General features: G+C 53.8%; 2 protein-coding genes across 6 annotated transcripts in view; both read right to left on the bottom strand.

Annotated features, from left to right (window-relative positions):
* Positions 1–5,046, bottom strand: part of ATF6 (activating transcription factor 6) — a 74,194-nt gene extending 69,148 nt beyond the window's left edge. The window contains exons 1-6 of one of the 2 annotated variants that reach the window (XM_039699231.1): positions 4,766–5,046; positions 4,597–4,661; positions 2,847–2,934; positions 2,433–2,527; positions 1,821–1,950; positions 1,370–1,576 (exon numbers count right to left, since the gene is read on the bottom strand). In XM_039699231.1, the coding sequence (XP_039555165.1) occupies positions 1,370–1,576; positions 1,821–1,950; positions 2,433–2,527; positions 2,847–2,934; positions 4,597–4,661; positions 4,766–4,835 (655 nt within the window). In that variant the 5' untranslated portion in view covers positions 4,836–5,046. The remainder of the gene's footprint in view (positions 1–1,369; positions 1,577–1,820; positions 1,951–2,432; positions 2,528–2,846; positions 2,935–4,596; positions 4,662–4,765) is intronic. The other variant, XM_039699230.1, reaches the window with a different exon arrangement.
* Positions 5,047–5,522: 476 nt separating this feature from the next.
* On the bottom strand, positions 5,523–19,096 carry LOC120497591 (selectin P). Of its 4 annotated transcripts, XM_039699295.1 has the most exons (15): positions 14,406–14,506; positions 13,852–13,939; positions 11,235–11,624; positions 11,030–11,137; positions 10,740–10,922; positions 8,579–8,764; positions 8,261–8,446; positions 7,939–8,124; positions 7,613–7,798; positions 7,300–7,485; positions 6,944–7,129; positions 6,682–6,801; positions 6,264–6,294; positions 6,009–6,064; positions 5,523–5,834 (listed from the first exon to the last, which is right to left on the bottom strand). In XM_039699295.1, the coding sequence occupies exons 1-14, from the start codon at positions 14,406–14,408 to the stop codon at positions 6,010–6,012; spliced, it is 2,094 nt and encodes a 697-aa protein (XP_039555229.1). In that variant the 5' UTR covers positions 14,409–14,506; the 3' UTR covers positions 5,523–5,834; position 6,009. The 4 variants fall into 4 exon arrangements, with proteins under 4 accessions (XP_039555229.1, XP_039555231.1, XP_039555233.1 ...); XM_039699297.1 differs by lacking the exon at positions 14,406–14,506 and adding an exon at positions 19,060–19,096 and having other exon boundaries at positions 5,523–6,064; XM_039699299.1 differs by having other exon boundaries at positions 5,523–6,064; positions 8,261–8,281; positions 8,600–8,764.
* Between the last annotated feature and the right edge of the window lie 757 nt (positions 19,097–19,853).

Below are 19,853 nucleotides of genomic sequence, written 5' to 3'. Positions count from 1 at the left end.
TCATGCTTCTTTGAAGATAATGGCACATTTCAAACCGGTATTTCCAACTTGTCATATGCAGGGGATTTAGACGGATGAGAAAAGATGCTTATGGTTTTTGTTATGGAAGCTCTACAAGAGACATTTTAAACATACCATCAGATAAAGGAAAGCATGGACATACTTTCTCAAAAGTATTTCCTCTATACTGTCTCACAGAAACTACTGTCCTGACTTTTCTTCAGGGAAAAGGAGAAGCTGATCTTCAGAGTACTAGACTTATATCCAAAGAAATCCATATCCCCAGCATTCCTTATTCCAGATGGTATTTTATCAGCTGGAACATCAGAAGGAGTAAGAATTAGGTCACGTTGACAGTGCTGACCTGTGTTTTATGCAGTCTAGCAATCTTAGGCATGTTACAACAAATGTCAGCATCGTCAGATTTGGCTGAACCCCTGACGGAAGAGAAATCAGTAATGGAGACAAATTTGTCCCAACTGCAATAATTTCTAGATATGTGCCCTTAAGAATTTGTCTCCTTTTCCTTCCGTGCCTCAGTGTCTGTGAAATCAACTGCAAGGGACTGTGGCCATCAGCTGGTGAAACGAGCAACTGCAGCTGGCAAGTGCTGCAAGGTAAGCAGTGTCCCTCCTGCCCCAGCTGGAGAGTGAAACAATGCTCTGGATCCAGAAACGAAAGCTCGAGCTACTTCAAAAATCAGTAACAGGGTAACTGAAGCAATGAAGAATTATCCTGGAGCAGGTAGTCACTTTCCTCGTTAACATCAGCAACTTTTCTAATCTTTGACACAGCTCTCAATTTTTAGCAGATTTCACAACATTCTATTTAATGCTGTTTAGTGAATTAAAAAGCCATAAACCCATGCTCCCTCCATCCTGTGGAAGTTTCATGTGAGTAAAAAAAATGCTTCTATCACTTCCCCCAAGCTTTCCAGATTCCTTCAAGCCATCCTAACTAATTCTACTGGATCTTTCTTCAGTTATGACAGAACAGCACTGTAATCCCCTTATGCACCACCTGACACTGCAAGCAAAGCAAAGCATCCCTATAGATCCTTCCAAATCAGCAGTTTTATGTCAACAGCTGCCAGTGTTCAGCACAGCTTCTGTCTTCCATTCCAAATAATGGAATTATATAATCCAGTCTTCCATTTTACACCATGCCCACTTGAGTGCTGTTTCTCAAAGGACAGGACAAGAGGAGTAAGGCCATCTTCTCAACCTAAAGCTTTTCCAGCAATGCACGTAGAACCCTTTTTTCTCCTATTCCTCCTCTTTCACACACCAAACCTAACTCCATTCTATCAGCCATCCCAAACAGACAATGCTACCAACACGACCTGGCCCAGTCAAGACAATTCACCTACCTTTAGGAGGTGCTGGCTGGATGTTAACAACTGGCTGATTCTTTGGCAGTGGCACAAGCGTGGGAAGAGTCTGAATAATGATGGTTTTAGCTGGGATGCCAATGTTAGCCTGAGCTTCAGGCACAGCAGGCAAAAGGGGTTTGGGTTGTATCAAAGGCCTGGACACTGTCTGACCACACTTCTTCAGGCTCCTCACAGAATTATTTGCTAGAAAAGGAAAGAATCAGAACTGGACCAAGAGGCATAAAATACATAATTCAAGCAATAATGAAGTAGCTTTTAATGTGGGGTTTTTTTATCCCTCTATAATATTTGTTGAAACTAAACACATCTGATCAAATATCCAAGTCAAAAATGATAGGACATCTAGTGTCTGTTAATTAATAGCATTAATTTGGATGCAAGACAACACACATTATCTATAGGATAAAAGTAACTTTTTCTCTCATACCAGACCGAGAAGAGATGCTCACAGCAGGCTTCTTCCCTCCATCTCCTTCAGGGGATGCAGGGCTTCTGCAGCTCTTGCTGTAGAGAGAGATGGGAGACATCTGGGAGCTACAGCTGAAGTCCACATCATCCTGCAGACAGAAAGCACAGGAGATTAACACTTAACAGGAGAAACTCAGAGCAGTATCTACCAACAGTTCAGAGCATATCTGCTTCTCATCACATCTGTGTTGCTGCTGCAGCCAACAGGAGAAAGGTTTTACTCTGCAATTTAATTCTGGCCAATGCCAAGTACCACTAAAAAAAAAAACAAGTACTTGTCCCCATCAGCAGAGCAATGGGAGGCACAGACCAAACTGCTTGACCCAGAAGCCTTTAGAAGACATTTTGTTTGGCAACAAAGCTAATGAACATAGTTGAGGAAAGAGAGCTGAACATGTTCTTATTTGAATGGGTCACAGAGAAGAGATAAGAAAACACCACTGATGGGTTTTTGCAAGGGTTGGGAAAATAAGCTGTTTCCTCTTATGCCATGAATTTGGTCAGAGGAGAAAATCACAGGGCTTTTGGTTTGTCAGAGCTGTTGCTGTGTTACATGGCGGGGTTTGCATACAGGCACATTCTGCACTGGAGAGTCCACAGACGGTGGTGAAGGGACCGAACAGCTGGAAGTGGCTGGTGATAAAGGTTCTGTCTTCACATTCGCATCTGCAAGAGGCAGGGAAAGACATTTCACTGCACACGTTTGTAGCAATGGGAAAAGTAAAGAACACACTGTCCTACACCAGATATTTAATTCCCAAAGCAAGGCACAGCAGAAAATGTAGGGAGATTTAAGCTATTATACAGCTTGGCTCATAGGGCAGCCCTTGCCAGCTGTACCCATCTCCTACAGAAACACAGCCTAATTCCCATCACAGAGCAAAAGGCTGTAGGGCATCAAACAGTTCCACATGAGTTTTAAGAGCTCACCCTTGTGGGGCAGGAGGGGAAGAGCAACAGCTGCAAAATACAGGAGGTTAATTACCTGCATAAGCATGGCCTGTAATATTCCAAAGGTCCGAGTCCCAAGACATCAAATCCAAATCAAAATGAAAGTTATAGAGATCATTTTCCTGAAATGAAATTCAGAAAAAAAGACAAGACAAAAAGAAAGACACGTTCACACCATCAGCCATTATGTTCACATTCTTACAGCTCCAGAAAACAAAACAAACAGCGTAACTATCAATCACTTCAGGTGCCTTAAAGATATGCAGAGATGAAAGTCCTTAAAGGAGAAATTCTCAACTGAAATACAAAACAAGGCTTCTTTTAAACTTACACCAGTAGGAAGGGGCAGGTCAGTTTAAGATCATCACTAATTATTGTACTCTTCTTCGTAATTTGCAAAGCAAAAGTTCTAAGTTCATTGAACCATCTCACAAAAAACACAAGTCTTAGGAACCTGGTGCCATCCTTTCCTTCATCTGCCTTGAAAAATTTATTTAATGCTCTTCCACCATTACATCTCAAAGCACTTTACAAACAAAAGCAGCACCAGGGACAGTTTACCAGCAGGAAAACAGACACAAGACTGATTTGCCCAAGACCTGATTAATGGTATGTGTTAGGTCTCCCTATACCTGAACACAGTGATGTCAACACCTAAAGCCAAGAACATCAGTTTCCTTTTCCAACAAAAATCAAAACAGGCTAAAATCACTCCATACATATTACTTATCATATGACCTTTAAAATAACAACTGGCATTTTTCTCCATTTATCCTGCTTGTGCATCTCTAAGTCTCAGTTTCCTACACAAATATGGCCCTTTATGAGCACTTGCATGAAAAATACAAACGTGACCTACCCAGCTCATACAAATATACAACAAAGACTTTCCTGAAAACCATACTGCAATTATACCTTCCCTTAGACTCTCAACTTGCCCTGCAAAGGGAGGCTCAAAAAGCCTGCAAACTGCATGGATATTGGTACTTGCAATTAGAACGAAAAGAAAGCTCATCAGAGCACATTTAAAGGAAGAATGACCAAAAAACCACAATGTGAGCTGTGCATTTAGAGCCCTCACCCAAGCAAGTAATGCTGACCTGCTAACAAGGAATACCTTTCCCCTGTACAATCAGTCTGTTCCCACATTTTCTCCAGTGACTGGTTCTGCACATGCACGAATGCTCTTAGGACAAGGGGTTTACATGAGATGATAACCCAGGCTTGTGCTGGAGGTGGATTGGGACACAGCCAGCAGAGCAGGGGAAGAACATGGAGAAGAGAATCCACGAGGTAAATGCCCCGGGAGAGAAAAAGCAGTATGGACAAGTGGGCAGTGAAAATGACAGGAATTAATGCAGAAGGTTACCAGCAAAGGATTTTGAGAAAATCCTACATTAAAGAAGAAACCAAGAAGTAATCTAACAGGCAGAGGGCTAAAGAAGAGTCCGGGTGGATGCAGGTGTAACATACCCACCGTTCTCTCAGGCAGCCCTGAGCCAGCGCTCCCCCAGCACTGCCCGGCGGGTTCACCTTCACCGAGGCAGTGACAACGCCACTCCTCCCCGTCGGCACCCGCACCGTCACCCCAGCCTCGCTGCTGGCACCTCCGCCCCGCAGCCGAGCCCCGCAGCGCTTCAGCCCCCGGTGCCCCCAGCGCTGACGCGGGGCGCGGGCCGGGCGGCCGCGCTCTCCGGCCAGGCTGCTCCGAGGCCTCCCGGGCCGGGCCGGGCTCTCACCGCCGGCAGAGCGCGGACCCGGCCCCTGCCATCCCCGCTACTCACGTCGGGCTCGTCCTTCGGGGCCGCGGCGCCCAGCAGCTCGCTCAGCTCCTCGCCCAGCACAGCCTCTGCGGAGAGAAAACGGGCTCAGCGCCGGCCCGGCCCGGCCCGGCCCGGCCCCGCCGGAGAGCTTCGTGCCGTGCCGGCCCCAGCTCCCCGAAGCCGCGCTCACCCCAGTCCAGGCCGCCCCCCGGCGCGGGCAGCAACCCCGCCGGCTCCCACTCAGCCTCGGCCGCCGCCATCGCTTCCCGTTCCTCCCGAAACACACGTCTGCTTCCGGCTGGGCCGGACCCGCCCGCCACGGCGGCCGCCGGCGGACAATCTGCGGGCGGCGGAGGCAGCACGGGCTCGCACGGTCGCTGTACGCGCTCCGAGCTCCGCAGAGAATCACAGCTTCAGTTGGGTTGGGAAAGAGCTCTGAGATCAGCGAGTCCAGCCCATGACCCCGCAGCACCTTGCCACCCAGACCATGGCACTGAGGGCCGTGTCCAGTCCTTAAACACCTCCAGGGGCGGGGACTCCACCACCTCCCAGGGCAGCCCCTCCCAGTGTCCCGTCACCCTTTCTGTGTAGAAATTCCTGTCAATGTCCAACCTGAACCTCCCCTGGCACAGCTTAAGGCTGTGTCCTCTTGTCCTCTCAGAACTAACCTGTGAGAAGAGGACAAACCACCCCTGGTTACCAGGCTAAACAACCCCAGCTCCCTCGGCCGCTCCTCATCCGACTTGGGCTCCAGCTCCTTCACCAGCCTCTCTGGACACACTCCAACACTTCATTGTCCTTCCTGAACTGAGGGGCCCCAAACCAGACACAGCACTCCAGAAGTGGCCTCACCAGTGCCAAGTCCAGGGGAAGAATCACTTTCTTAGTTGTTGACTACATTATTTAATGAAAACTTCCCCCTGCCCCAGGCACACAAGAGGCATTAGTTAGACAAAGGTGTTTATTCAGACCCCGATGACACAAGCTCATTGGTGAAAGCATGAGTGGAGCAGCTATTGGGGAACGTCCCAATTCCCAGGGGGAGAATGTCCCAGGGCTGGGTGGCAGGCTGCCCCCAGCATGTGGCTCTTGGCCCCTGGTGGGTCTCCAGCTGCCTGCACTGGAAGCAGCTCCCCTTCCCAGGGGAATGCTGCACACACAGCATGGCGGCAGTGTCCAGGGGCAGCTCTGGTCCAGGCTACAACCACAGGCATGGAGTCCCCCTGTGCTCCCGCAGCAGCTCCTGCTGGGCCTGCAGCCTTGGGGGACATGGCGGGTTTCAGTCTCAGGCAGGCCGGAAGCACAGGAGAGATGGAGCTGGTGTTACCCACTTCAGTCCCAAGGGGTGTCCCCAGCCAGGAGCACCCCAGCCAGGAAGAAGGCCAGCCAGGTGAGTTTTGAACAGGGTGCTGCGAGGGTCTTGCCACCCTCACCTCACAGGTTGGCATCATATGCTGCATTGGTGAAGGTTCCTGGTGCTCCCAGGTCACTGGAAGGCAAACACAAGGATGTCACCTTGGGGAGTGCAGGAGTTTGTGAAGGCCAGGGGTTAGCACAGCCCTGTCAGCCCCAGAGATGCTCCTGTAGAAAACCAGCCTCACACAGGCAGATCTGGGTGTCAGCAGGGCGGACATAGGGCTGTGACAATCACAGGGCAGAGCCACCCTCCTGCACAGCACAGCTCTCACCTTGTGGGTTTCAGGAGCTTCTTCTTCTCCTCTGATAACAGTGTTGAAATGTCCATGGCGATAAAGCACATAGAAAAGAAATAACCAGATCTGTTTAGTGAAGGTCACAAGAAGCTGCAGCAGCAGCATCTGAATTGACTGGAGTTTAACAGGCATGAAGTGGAGCTGCCTTAACAAGCATTTGCTGCCTTCTTCAGGGTGATGGTATTTATCTGGCTCTGCCCTCCAAACCTGGCTGCTGACATTTTCAGCTGGACCAGCTGCCAAGGACCCAAGCAACTCAGCAAATAAAACATGTAAATGGAGGCAGTCACACTGTTAAACTCTTCTGATCACCTCAGCCTCCCCTGGGACTTTCATCACCTTGCCTGAGAGCCCTGGCCAAAGTTAGGGTGGGCTGCAGGAAGCATTTCTGTACCTCTGTCACTGAGCCTCTTCGCAAGAAGGGCAATGAGCCCCCCAGAGAGCACAAGACCAGCTACTGCCAGGGCTGTGCCGCTGCTGTAAGCCAGGACTTGCTTTAGGAAGGCACTATCCTCTGAAAAAAACCCACAGAGCCATGCATTAGAAAGTTGTCACTTCGCAGCCCCTGGGGAGTCCCCCTGCACCACATTCAAGATGTGCTTGGAGGAAAGCTGGAAGCTCTGCAGTGCTGCAGGAGCTGGGGGGTCCCACTGTACCTGCACAGACAGGGGGATCCCTGGTCCAGTTCCCCGAGGCCTCACACCGGAGCATCTCTGCTCCCACCCGAACAAACCCCTCCGCACAGGAAAAGGTGCACGTGGAGTTGTAGGTGAAGTTCCCGTGCACATGAGAGCAGCTCAGCTGGCCTCTGCTGGGGGGGGACAGCTCTGGGCAGCTGATGGCTGCAGATAAAGCACAGCAGGAGCATCAAGAGGACAGGACTGATAGCAGTGAGATGGGAACATGTGGGCTGGCAAGCCAGGGGATGAACTGACATAGCCCAGGGTGCTGGGGAGAGCACTCTGCTACAACAGAGCCCTCCCAGACATGTGTGAGATCACAGGATTTTTACCTTTGCAATGTGTGGGGTCCCCAGTCCAGGTCCCCAGGGCTGTGCACTCACGGCTCTCCGGCCCCATCAGCACAAACCCCTTCTGGCAGGAGAAGGCACACGTGGAGCCAAAGGTGAATTCCCCATGGAGGTGGGAGCAGGCAGCCTGGCCCATCTTGGGGGTAGTCAGTGCTGAGCATTTGATGGCTGCAAGGGTAAAGAGGCACAGCTCAGAAAGGAGCCGGGGAGACTATACTGTTGGGAACAAGGGGCAGGGGACACATCATAGAGTAACCCCACATAGTGACACCCTGAGCTGTGGCAGTAGCTCTACCTTCACAGCGTGGGGCATCCCCTGTCCACGTCCCCAGGGCTGTGCACTTGTGAATGTCTGACCCCATCAGCACAAACCCCTTATGGCAGGAGAAGGCACACGTGGAGCCAAAGGTGAAGTCCCCATGGAGGTGGGAGCAGTTCAGCTCTCCCTGGTCTGGAGCTCTGAGCACTGGGCAGGTGATGGCTGCAAGGACAGAGAAACATTTTCAAGCTGAAAAGTGGGTACTTCAAGGCTAGACTGTTGAAAGACCAGGACCAAGAGGGTCCTCTAGCAAACCTCCCATGCTCACAAAAGGCCTGTGACACCTTCAGCAGCAGCAATACCTTCACAGTGTGGTGTGTCCCCAGTCCAGGTCCCCAGGGCTGTGCACTCAAAGCTCGGCAGCCCCACCAAGGCAAATCCTGTCTGGCAGGAGAAGACACACATGGATCCATAGGTGAAGTTGCCATGGAGGTGGGAGCAGTTCATCTCTCCCTGGTCAGGTGCACTGAGCACTGGACAGGCGATGGCTGCAGGGCAAAAAAGCACACTTCAGGCAGCAGCTTGGGGACTATGAGGCTGAATTCTTGTGATGAGAGAACTAAAAAGAGAACAAACATCCCAGAGTCTGCCCAAGGCCTGTGACACCTTGAGCAGCAGCTCTACCTTCACAGCGTGGGGCATCCCCTGTCCAGATTCCTGTGGCTATGCACTCATAGCTCGGCAGCCCCACCAAGGCAAATCCTGTCTGGCAGGAGAAGACACACGTGGAGCCAAAGGTGAAGTTGCCATGGAGGTGGGAGCAGTTCAGCTCTCCTTTTTCTGGAGCACCGAGCACTGGACAGGCAATGGCTGCAGGGACATAGAAACAATTCAAGGAGGAAGCTGGGAACTACCAGGCTAAGCTGTTTGGTCTGAGAGACTGGGGAAACCCTAGAGTCACCCCACAGGCAGTGACACCCTAAGTTCTAGCAGCAGCTCTACCTTCACAGCGTGGAGCATCCCCTGTCCAGGTCCCCAGGGCTGTGCACTCACGGCTCTCCGGCCCCATCAGCACAAACCCCTTCTGGCAGGAGAAGGCACATGTGGAGCCAAAGGTGAAGTCCCCATGGAGGTGGGAGCAGTTCAGCTCTCCGTGGTCTGGAGCTCTGAGCACGGGGCAGGTGACGGCTGCAATGGGAGAGCAGAGCTCAGAGATGGGATAGATGAGATTAAATCTAATAATTCAGGCTGAATCCAAATCAAATCTTACCCATACTCATCTCTTGGACACTGTAGTTGGTGCAATGATTTTTCTGCCCTACAAGTGATTTCTTCATGGAGACACAGTTGCTGCTCTGCCAGAGCCCTGTTTATCCCTTTCACTACCCTGGACCAAAGCCCCTGCGAGGAAGGACCACAGCTGCTGCAGTCCCATTCATCTCCCTCCTTTTACTGGAGCAGAGACCAGCCTCTGTCGTTGTCACAGTGGCAGGAGGATGGCTTTGGGACTGTAAAGCACTGCAATGGCTAAAGAGGTTGTGTACCAGCCTCCCAGGGTGTGTTTTTCTGCATGCCACAGTGATACCCAAGGTTTTCTGGGGTGAGTGGCTCTGCTGCCTGTGGGAGCACCGAAGGTCAGTGCCAGCAGGGTACTACCACCACCCAGCCCAGCTGAGACAGACTGCATTCACTGCATTTTCTGCTTTCAAACTGACACCAAGCACTTTCCTGGGGAGACTTTTCCTTTTGTAGCTATTTTACAAGCAATTCTGGTTTCCCAGTCCCCAGAGATGCCTGTTGGTGAACATGCTGTGCGGGTGGGAGCAGCTGACCCAGCCCCTTTGTGGGGCAGCCAGCAATGGGCACACAATGGCTGCAGGCAGGCATGGGGCAGAGTTTGAGGCAGGTCAGGCAGCCTTGCCCTGCACAGTCCTTGCTGCACCACCAGCCTTGCTTGCAGCCTTGCTCTGCTCATTTCTGGAGTAAGCCCAGCTGGCAACACTTGCTAACACCATTTTGTTATCAGCACAGGACACCAACTGACTCATCTGATTGTTTGCAATAAAACAAAAAAATCAATCATATTACAGCCAGAAGGAAAAAAACAACAAGCTGGGAAAGCATGCCCCTGGGAGCCTGAAAAGCCTAGAGCACACAGGCTCAGCCCAGCTTGTCTGTGGGGATTTTTGCAAAATTGGGAGCCATCTCCTGCCCTTGCCCCTGCTGGGGATACCGGTTACAGAACAGTCACATCACATCTCCGTGCTTGTTCCCCTTAACTGCAGATAGTTTTGCTGGTCTCAGCTACCTAAGGTCCTGGCTTGGACCACAGGCCCAACCTGCACAGGCAGCAGCAGCAGCACCACTAACTTCAAGGCAGGCTTCTTTTAAAAAGAATATATATACACAAAGATCTTCCCACTCCCTTCCCAGTCCCAGTTGTGTCCCATGTCTGCTCGACTCACCCCATCCTTGTGCAAGGCTGCAGCTGTACCACACAGCAGCACAGGAAAGGTGGAGCAAGGCTCTTGCACCCCCCAAAAAGCCTGGCAGTTCTCTGGGATGCCTGGTGCCTAGCTGCAAACCCTCAAGCCACTGACAGGAAGATTTACTCTGCCCCTGCAGCATAACATACCACAGCTTTCTCTCCTTTGTGGTTTCCTGCCACACTCTGTCCCACCCAGCTTATATCTAACCTGATTTCATGAGTCCTTATCCCTGACCAAGGTGGCCCACCTCTGCCAGGATACACCCTTCCCCTGGCTGTGGGACAGCAGCCCCTCTTTTCTCTTTCCCAAGACGCCAAATGCCTTCCCAAGGCAGATCAGGGTGGGCTAAGGGAGAGAGACACTGCCACAGAGGAGCCAGGACACCATCCTGACCACACATTTGGTGCACACAGGGTGCTGATATCTGAGTGCAATTCAGGGCAGTAAGCATGGGCACTGGGACAGCCAGACAGAACAGGGCCTCACAGCTCACAGCTGCTCTGCCCATTGCAGCCTCCTCAGGGAATCCCACTCCATGTGCAGCACCAGGAGATGCTTCCACAATAGGTAAGGGCACAGTGACACTTGTCTGAACAGCATTGGGCACACAGGGCTAGTTCCCCTGAAGCATCAGTGCTGCGTCCCTGAGAGCCCCAGCCCCTGCCAGGCCCTACCTGTGCAGGTGGGGATGTTTGCTGACCACTCCTGGGAAGGCAGGCATTGCAGCATGCCCGCCCCTCGCTGCTCAAACCCCTCGTGGCACCTGAACTCACAGGTGGAGTTGTAGCTGAAGTCTCCGTAGGGATGGCTGCAGTTCATGGGCACTCCCTTGGGCTCCAGCTTGGCACACTGCACAGCTGGGAAAGATACAGTGCCACAGCCCATCAGGAGCACCAGAACTCTGCTTTGTCACCAGGGTTTGGACTCTCCAGGAGGGAGGGAGGGGTGGGGATGGATGTCTCACCATCTGCGCACTCAGGGCCGTGGAAGCCAGGGTAGCACTCACAGTAGTAGCTTCCAATGGTCTCCACGCACTCGCCATGCTGGCTGCACGGGAAGGGCTGGCAGGAGGCTGCATGCACAGGGGACAGTCATCAGGAGCTGCTGAGCACCCTGCCGAGGTCCCCAGCCCACCCAATCCAGCTCTGGTCTGCAGTCCCCCTGCTCACCCCGGTAGCACAGCGCCTTCTTCTTCCGGTTGCAGGGTTCGTCATTCCACTTGCCGGACTGCTGCGGCCGCTGGATGTAGATCTCCACGCAGTCCTGGTTGGAGCGGCGGTTGTTGGGCTCCCCCACTGCCCAGTTCTCTGCCTCCTTGGACAGCACCTTCCCAGTGCCCACCCAGGTCCAGATGCCGCCCAGCTTGCGGATGCCAATCCAGTAGTAGCGCCCGTGGTAGGGAAGGCTCTTGTTGAGGTACTCGATCTCCTGCTGGTTCTGGATTGCCACCAGGTCAGTAAAGAAGGTCTGGCAGAAATTCCTGGCCTGCTCCCACGTGTAGTCCCCTTGATCACTGTAGTGGTAAGTCCAGGCACCCACCTCCACCCACAGCATCATGCCTGTGAAAGAGGATGAGGCCTGGGATTGATGCAGAAAAGATGGGAGCTGGGTCAGGGGTGGGATCCCTTGGGACATGAGAGTGGGCTAAGCCTGACATCACAGCCAAGAGATGCCAGGGACGGGCTGAGTGAAAGGATTGGATGAAGGGATGAGTGTGGATGAGAATGGAACTCCATGGGTACACAAAGATGTGGGTGGATCAGGCATGGCAGAAGGAGCTGAGGACAGAGGATGGCACAGGGATGAGGAAGGTGGAGGTGACAGGGTAAAGGCTGAGATGGGGCAGCACGGGATGGGGCAGGCAGAACACAGGAGGCAGAAGAGCCCCAAACAGTGATGCCAACCCTCCTCTGGCATAAGGATTGAAAACTCAGCCCCATGGCCCTGTTCCCCTGCCCACAAAAGCTTCCCAAAGAGGAAAGTCACACTTCAAGATGGTTCCATAAACACAGTTCCTTCCTTGAGTGCAGATGTGCATACTTCAGTTTTCTTGCTTTACCTTGCTACTTGAGAGCTAGATTGAAGCAAGGCAGAGCAGCAGATATGCCCTCGCCTCCAAAAGTATTTGGACCCCAACCTGCTCATCTGAGACAGAGATGGTCTAGAGTGTTGTAAAACTAAGTGTTGCAAAACAAGGTCTTTCAAAAACAAGCTCACATTATGGTCATACCCAGCAGGCAGGGCAAAGCCAGAAAGTTACTGGCACCCACACCCAAAAGTGAAGGGCACTTCACTGAAACCCTGTTCTTATTTACAGCATTTCACACCACAACTTTATGCAATCAAAGGGTTTTAGCCACAGAAAGAAGCTTCCTCCAATCTCCACAACTGCAGGAAGTGATGTTGGAATATCATATCTCCATCTGTGCAGAAAGCAAGATGAGGATCAAAGTCTGCTCCAAACAACCAGCCTAGCTTACACTGTATCTCAGGGGAGCATTTTATCACACTGCAGTTGTGCAAAGATCCGGGCAAAGATCTGCAGATTAGATGCAAATACACGTCTTCTAAAGTCTAATTAGGGCTGTACTTTGGTCCATTGTTATACATTTTTGTAAGTAATTTCCCATAATTTGTCTGGTTTTTCTTGTGAAAGAGCAAACTATTTTCTTTGTTCAACAGAACTGAAGCTGGGGAAAGTGTGGTTCCCTCTTTACCCTTCGGGAATTTGGGGCTGCAGACAGGAACTCAGGGCACCTTCTGGGAGCCTCCCCCATCCACAGCTCCCACCAACCTCCTCCTGGCCCCTGCTGCTCCCCAGCAAGGCTCAAGGCAGCTGCCTGCTACCCTCACACAGCCCATCCCCAAACTGAGAAGGGCCAAAGTTTGACATCTGCTCCATGTCTGTCCTCCCCATGCTCTCCTACCTCTTTCCTCCAGCTCCACCAGTTACACCCTCTCTATGGCACAGCTCATCTCCCCAGTCTTATGCTGCCTCTCCCTGCCCACCTGGTGCTGAGCCCCCAAATGAGTGCTGTTTTCCTGTGTTTTGACCCCTTGGCTCCTATGGCAGCCCTGATATCTCTTCCCAGGGTGGCTCAGCACCCTCCGCAGCTGAGGTGCCTTTGTCTTTTTGTTTTCTCTCACAGCCAAATCTCAGCCTCCTCCTGACACTGCACTTACCTCATCTCTGTTCCTTAGCTCAGTCACTAAGGTTCTTAGGAAAATATTTCAGCTCACAGAGGATTTCCAGGGACAGAGCAGGCACCAGTAGGTTTTGCTCTGTGCAATGCCAGCATGTGAAGGAAATACCCTACAGGCAGTAAAACCAAGTTAGTTTCTATACTGCTGATGTCAATTAGCAGCTGTAATTCTGTGTGGTTCTGCCCCAGCTGTGCTATGAACCGTTGCACCCATGGGTGCTGTGACTCCATCCATGCCCAGCTCCCCAGCACGAGCATGGGTGTAGGCAGTGGGTAGAGCTCCCCTGCCTTTCCCCAGTTCACAGTACAGTTCACAGTACCAGCTGCCACGCTGCATTTGGGGAACCAAGCATCCTGCAGGGACCTCAGTCATGGCCTGGCCCTTCCTGGGGGAACACAGTCTGCGTGGAGGGAGCTGGCACAAGCAGAGACAGCCCCCTCCCAGCCCAGAGGGATCCAGCCCTGGGGATGGGCTGATGAGCCCCCAAAATAACAATGCTACATTTCTCCAGTTTCTCAGACCTGCAGACTCCTTGGCAGCAGGGTCACACTGGGCTTACTGAGTGGATGATGGGTGGCTTACCCCATGTGATGGCAGCGATGCCCAGGTAGGTGCCAGGAGAGCCCAGAGTCCATGTCGTCCCAGCAGACTGCAGTCCCACAGCAGTGCCCTGACAGAGAGGGAGACATGAGCATGCACATCCTAAGGGGTTCACACGTGCACCCACACTGCTGCCAGGCAGCCCTGACTCACACAAGGGCAGTTGCTTGTGGCACTGGCACTCAGGCACACACGGTGCTCCCAGCCAGGTACAGCTCTGCTGCAGGAAGGGCCCCTTGCAGTGAGGCGCTCAGAGGAAGCACTTCACTCCTGGGGAGTCTTAAGTCCTGTGTCCCCCCAGCCCCTTCCTGCCCAGCCAGGGCTGGCATCTACCTCTGCAGTCGCTGTGCCCTGTGTGCCTGGCAGTGTCCCATGACCCTGGGGTCGCTCGGGCAGGGTGTCCCCAGGGCAGCCTGCGTGTGTCCCACAGCCCCCAGCTGTGGTTCCTGTCAGGGCCTGCCCACAGCCCTGCCCTCCCCTAATTCCCTTGTCTAGGCAGACGCTCAGTCATCCCCAAGGAAAGGAGCAGAACTTACCATGCTGGTGCCGCGGCTGCACCGTGCCCAGCCCGTGGCAGCTGTCCTCGGTGCGCAGTGCTGCTCACGCTTCCTCTGAGCGTGCAGCACATCTCCCTGCCCCCGGCCTCTTCCCCTCCCATCCCAGCCCCGCTGCCAGCCCACATCCTGCCCCACACCCCCGCCTCCCCCGCCACACGGCTCTCCAGCCCCAAGAAACCCTTCTCTGAGCCCGGGGTTGGAGGCAAACAATGGGGTCAGCACTGGCCACGGTCCTCATGGACCTCACTTGGCAGCAGCCCCATGGCATGGGAGTTGGCTGCATCCCCACTGCCATAGGGACATGACAGCCACAGGAGGTGACCCACAACAAGCCAGTCTTGCCCGAGCACCCCAGAAGGAGGAGAAGGGCCCCCTGAAAAATGTTCAGCCCCAGTCCCTGATGCCTAGAGCACCGAGACCTCTCTGACCCACTGTGTCCATGTGGCAGCACCTGCAGTGGTGGAGGACAGAGGAGGCTGAGGTGTGCTGAGGTCCCTCGTAGGCTGAGTAGGAAAGTGGCTCACAATCTCCCAACTCCTGTGCCAGATGCTCTCCTCACATGCAGGCATTTTGCTCTGGCTGTGAATCTTCATACACCATTTATAAACAGTTACACAATGTATTTTTCTGTCTTTGCCTTTAAGTCTTTATGAAAAAGGTCCAGGAATATGCCAGAGGAACTTCCCCCTGACTTACTAACATCCTTTAGGAACTTCCACCAGTGTTTCAGGAACATGTCTAATTGTGTCCACCGCCCCTTGGATCATTATAATAATTATAAATCTTTTCTTACTCTATCCTGCTCATAAGTAGAATTGCCTTGGCCAGGTTTTCTGCAGAAATTACTCAGCTCACTTCCAGCTAAAGCCAAACAAGAGCCATGAAGGTCACATGTATTTTCCAGTTCCAAAGAAATTGGTGCTGCTCCACCAGGACATTCTAGACAAAAGGAGGAACCCATTCCTCAAGAGCCATAACCCACTACAATTACTTTATCATTGGCCAATATAAATGAACCTTGTTTCCTGTCTCTGGATATCTTCCTTGAAAAATGTTTTAATGCGGTTGTCTCTTTTTATGGAACTGATGAATCTATATGTCCAGTAATTCAGGAGCACTTGCTTTCTAGCAGCTCCTCTGCCACGAATAGTCAGTTATGGGAAGGGAAGGAGCAGCCAGGCAGGCAGAGAGGCTGAGGGGCAGCTGCTGGGGAGGAGACCAGCGCCAAGTGCTGAGGGTCACCTGGGCAGGGCAGGAGCTGCCTCTCCTACTGGTGAGACACTTCTGGGACTCAGAGGGATGTTCATGGGTACACAGCCCCAGGGCAGAGCAGGCTGTGCCCCTGCCAGTTTCACTTCTGCTTGAACCCAACATGGTAGGGCAGAGCGGTAGAAAAAAATACTCCCACCTTTATTTTTGTAATTACAAATAGTTGTTGGTATTGCTTTAAAAATAGAATCAAGGTGTCTGAGATGCAGAGGCTGTTGCTGCTGCAAAGACAGTACGTGACCAAGTTGGATCTCTGTATGGAGGCAGGTGCCCCATGCCTGTCCTACATGGCAGGATCGATATGTGGCATGTTGGAGGCTTGCTTTGCAGGTAGTAGAAAAAGGTACACATGGTAGGAGGGAAAGAAGACCAGAATCAGTTCTGCTGGGAGCTGGTTAATCACCAGGAGCCCTTCCACATCTCAGGTTGGCTTCCCTGACAGGGATTCAGGATGCTGCAGGGCATCCTCATGCTGGGTTCCTGTTGCTCTGCTCACCAAGGAAGGGCCTGAGCACTGTGGGGATTTCCCCGGTGTCAGGATGGTGCATCCTACCCCCAGCCATCCCTCTGAGGACACAAGGCAAGCTGCCAGCTAGGGCTTTGCTCAGCATGGGCTCAATGGAGCAGGTACGAATACACTTTCCTGTGTCACCTCCGCCCTGTCCCTCTGGACCCAGGCACAGGAATGGAGAAGTGCCTCCTTTGCTGTGCCCCAGTGCTGAGCACCAGTCGGGGCGATGCTCTCAGTGCCGTAGAGCCGTGCCGCCGGCTCTGCCCTGGGGAAGGGGCACGGCCGCGCGTTGTTTAGGGCAGAGGCTCCGGCGCCAGGCTGGCACAGCCTGTTCCCCTCCTTGTGCAATGTCTCCGCAAACCGCAGAGGAACCGAGTCACCCGGCACTGCCCGGCTGCTGCCCGCGATACGGCGGGCACCTTCCTGGGAGCCCCGCTCGCCCCGGGGAGGGCTCAACAGCCCCCTGGAGGTACCCGATCCCGCCCGTCAGGGCTATGGGGTGGCACCGGCGAGGACACACACGCCTGGGAGCAGCCCCGCTGCTGCCATCCCTCCGCTCCTCCCTGGGGACACGGGCTCTGCCTGAGACTTTAGAGGCATCTCCTGAGCGCGGGCAGGAGATTCCCTTCCTCCACAGGCCCCCAGGAAGTGTGTGACCCAAAGGGTATCTCTGAGCTGCAGGGTGCCCTTGGGCAAGTCTGCCAGAGCACAGCTCCGGCAGCCGGAGCCTCCTCCTCCACGCTTTTATCGGCTGCTGCCCCGCCTCCAGCAGCAGCTGATAAAATCTTTCTCACAATTTCAAAGCGTTTGGACACAGGGAGACACATTAAGGGTGCTACCCTGGCTTGGAGGGACTGAGATGATTGCCAGGATTAGCCAGGACCAGAAGTTCAGGGGCAAGTACCCCGTACCCCCCACCCACAGGGACCTTGAGGCACTGGGACAGCCCTGGCTGTGGAACACAGGGGTAGTTTTGGGCAAATCGCTCCTGTCCACCCTATCCAGACCCTCTCAGAGATGTTTATTTGACCTCAGCTGTAGGACAGTTCTCTGCCTCCTGCCTTTCACTGCAAAGCTGGTGCTGGAGAGCCTTTTCACTGGGCATCACTGCCACACAGGTACCCCTGCCCGTGCTGCCTGCCAGCTCCCTGGCACCTGGCAGCAGCCACGTGAGCACGGCACAGATAAGGGTTTGCCAAACAGGATGCCTGGGGCACAGATAACACCAACATTATCTCACTGCTTGAGTGACAGGGAGTAAACAAGTGACTCTGCCCACCAGGGAATCCCAGACAGCACCTCTGCCCTGCCAGCGAGCTGAGGCACAGGGTGGGTTCAGACTGCTGGGGTGCAGCTGCAGGGATGTGCCACATCCAGGGGCAGCCCTGAGTGACAGCCAAACCACCCAGCCCACAGCTCCTAGGAACTGTGATTGCTCTGCTTCTGCCCTGCCTGCCTCTCCATGGCACTGTGCATCCCTGGAATGCTGAGACAAGCCACTGACTCACCTGGCCCTGCCCCAGCAGAACCCATCCTCCTGACAGGACAGTGGTACCAGCCACACTGGCTTGGTGTGGGGGCAGCCCAGGCACAGGAGACACTGGTAGCCATTGAACCAGGCCACCCTCACCCTGGACACCACCAGTGCTTTTGTAGTATGTCTGGTTTAATGCACAGATTTCAACCATCTCACACAGCAAACCCAGAGCCAGATTCCTCTGCCTGTCACCTCTGCCACCCACTGTGTGCTATTGCCTGCTCCCCTCCCTGGGCAGCAGATGAACAGGCTCAGCACCAAGAGCCGTGTCTCGAGTCAGGGCTAGCCCCTGCACAGCAAAAGACATCCTCTCCTCTGGCCAGGAAATCCTGTGGCATCTCCTCCAGCTGTGCCCAGCTGTGTTTCACCTGAGAAAGAAGCAACTTTGAGGGCATTCTTCCCTTCTGGCAGGCCAGGGCTGAGCTTTCCTCTTTTAAAAGTTCCTCCCTCTTTCTCACCTCCCTGCTTCAGCACACAGCCTGTCTGGCTCAGCTGCAGCCAGGGATGCAGCAGGCACTCTCCTGGGTGATGATTTCTCCCCTGGGATCTTGGTTACCTTTCTGCTCCAAGGAGTTATTTTGTTGTCTATTTGGATTAGTGATTTATTAACTACAGATAGGGTAGGCACTGGCACAGCACGTTTTAAAGTCTTTTTTATGCCTCAACCACCTTGCTTTTGTAGATCTACAATGTGCCCTGTCTGTACTGCCCCAGATGTTGCAAACTGCTGGGCTCTGCCCAGTGCAGCATCCCTTGGTGTGTGACCCCAGGGACAGGGTAGCTCCATCTGAATCACTGCCTCTGTGGCCATCCAGCGCTCCATGCACAGGGTGGGCGGCCCTTGCTGAAGCTGGCTCTGCCTAAGAGTCCTGACTTCTGGGGAAAACCCCTGCAAGAAAGAAGCAAAAGCTAAAATAATGAGGGGAAGGATGTTCCTAGCTACTTGCTGTTACCTTTGAAATTAATTCTTACTCCTGTGACCTCTTACAGCTCTGCTTTAAGAGCAAAATGGTCACTGACAACAATTTAACAGTACTTCATCCATGAGCAGAAGGGTACAAGCTCCTTCACATCTAAGCAGCAAAGGCAAAAGGTCTTTTCTCCACTTCTCTGACAAGAAATGGCAAGGCAACATCGGCAATGCTTTCCTAGCTTCTTTTTATTTTTATTTACCCTTAAGGAAAAGGACTATTTTGCAGAGAGGCATTTCGGAAGGACTCACTGGCCCAACGGGAGGTGAGGCAGGACGTTCTACTTCCACCCACCCCTGCTGGCCTGTGGGACTCAGGTGGCCCAGCCCCGTCCCGGCACCGTACCTGGTTTCTCAGGGCAGGGCGCAGCTCCCCGGGCTGCCCGGCTCCGGCTCCGGCCCTCCTCTGCTGCCTCTGCGGCTGTCACACCATCGTCACACGAAGGCTTCCCGGTGCTCTGCGAGTCCTAGAAACCCGCTTTTGCCCTCCAGGCACTGAGGCCCTTCGGCGGAGGCGCGGGGCCGGGAGCAGTGTCCTCCCCGAGGGACAGCGGCGCGGGCAGCGCGCGGAGCTGTGCTGCCTGCGGCGTCTGTCCTGTCGGCGGTGCCGGGACGGTGCCGTGGGGGTGCCGGGGCCCGCTGTGCCCTGTCCATTGCTCTCCACGATGAGCCGCAGAAGGCCGGCGCCAGGGAAGTCCATAATGACCACCCCCCAGCGCACGGGCTGCCCGCCCCGGCGCCGTAGGTGCTGGCAGCAGCGGGGATTCACAAAGCGGGCCACCTCCTCTGGGCAGGTGAAGAGCCCATTGCCGGAGCAGAAGGTGAGGTACATGGTGCTGGGGTCTCCGCCGGCCGCCTTCTCCAGGTGCCGCCGCACCCGGGCCCACTTGCGCTCCAGTGAGAGCACGTTCCAGGCGTCGCTGATGCTCAGCTGCTCGTAGGAGATGCCCAGCACCTCCCGCGCCAGCGCCTCCAGCACCACTATCTTCCCACGCACCTGGCCCAGCGTGGGCACCTCCTCCCGGCACCACACGCAGCCCTGTCCCTCTTCCAGCAGGCAGCGGTGCAGCTGGGCAGCGAAGCCGGGCCGGGAGAAGATGGGCAGCTCCTCCTTGATGCGCATCAGCACGGCCTCGCCGG

This window comes from Passer montanus, unplaced genomic scaffold (genome assembly GCF_014805655.1).
Source record: "Passer montanus isolate IOZ18808 unplaced genomic scaffold, ASM1480565v1 scaffold131, whole genome shotgun sequence".
Taxonomy (NCBI): Eukaryota; Metazoa; Chordata; class Aves; order Passeriformes; family Passeridae; genus Passer; species Passer montanus.
Note: the sequence above shows the minus strand (reverse complement) of the source record. Positions and strands in the feature narration are given on the sequence as shown.

Bases quoted from the DNA above. Each gene is read 5' to 3' on its own strand.
- LOC120497591 (XM_039699295.1), bottom strand. The intron at 7,486-7,612 runs GTAGAGCTACTG...TTACCCTTGCAG, and splicing joins GGATGCCCCACGCTGTGAAG to CCATCAAATGCTCAGCACTG. The intron at 6,802-6,943 runs GTACAGTGGGAC...GGTTTTTTTCAG, and splicing joins GGATCCCCCTGTCTGTGCAG to AGGATAGTGCCTTCCTAAAG.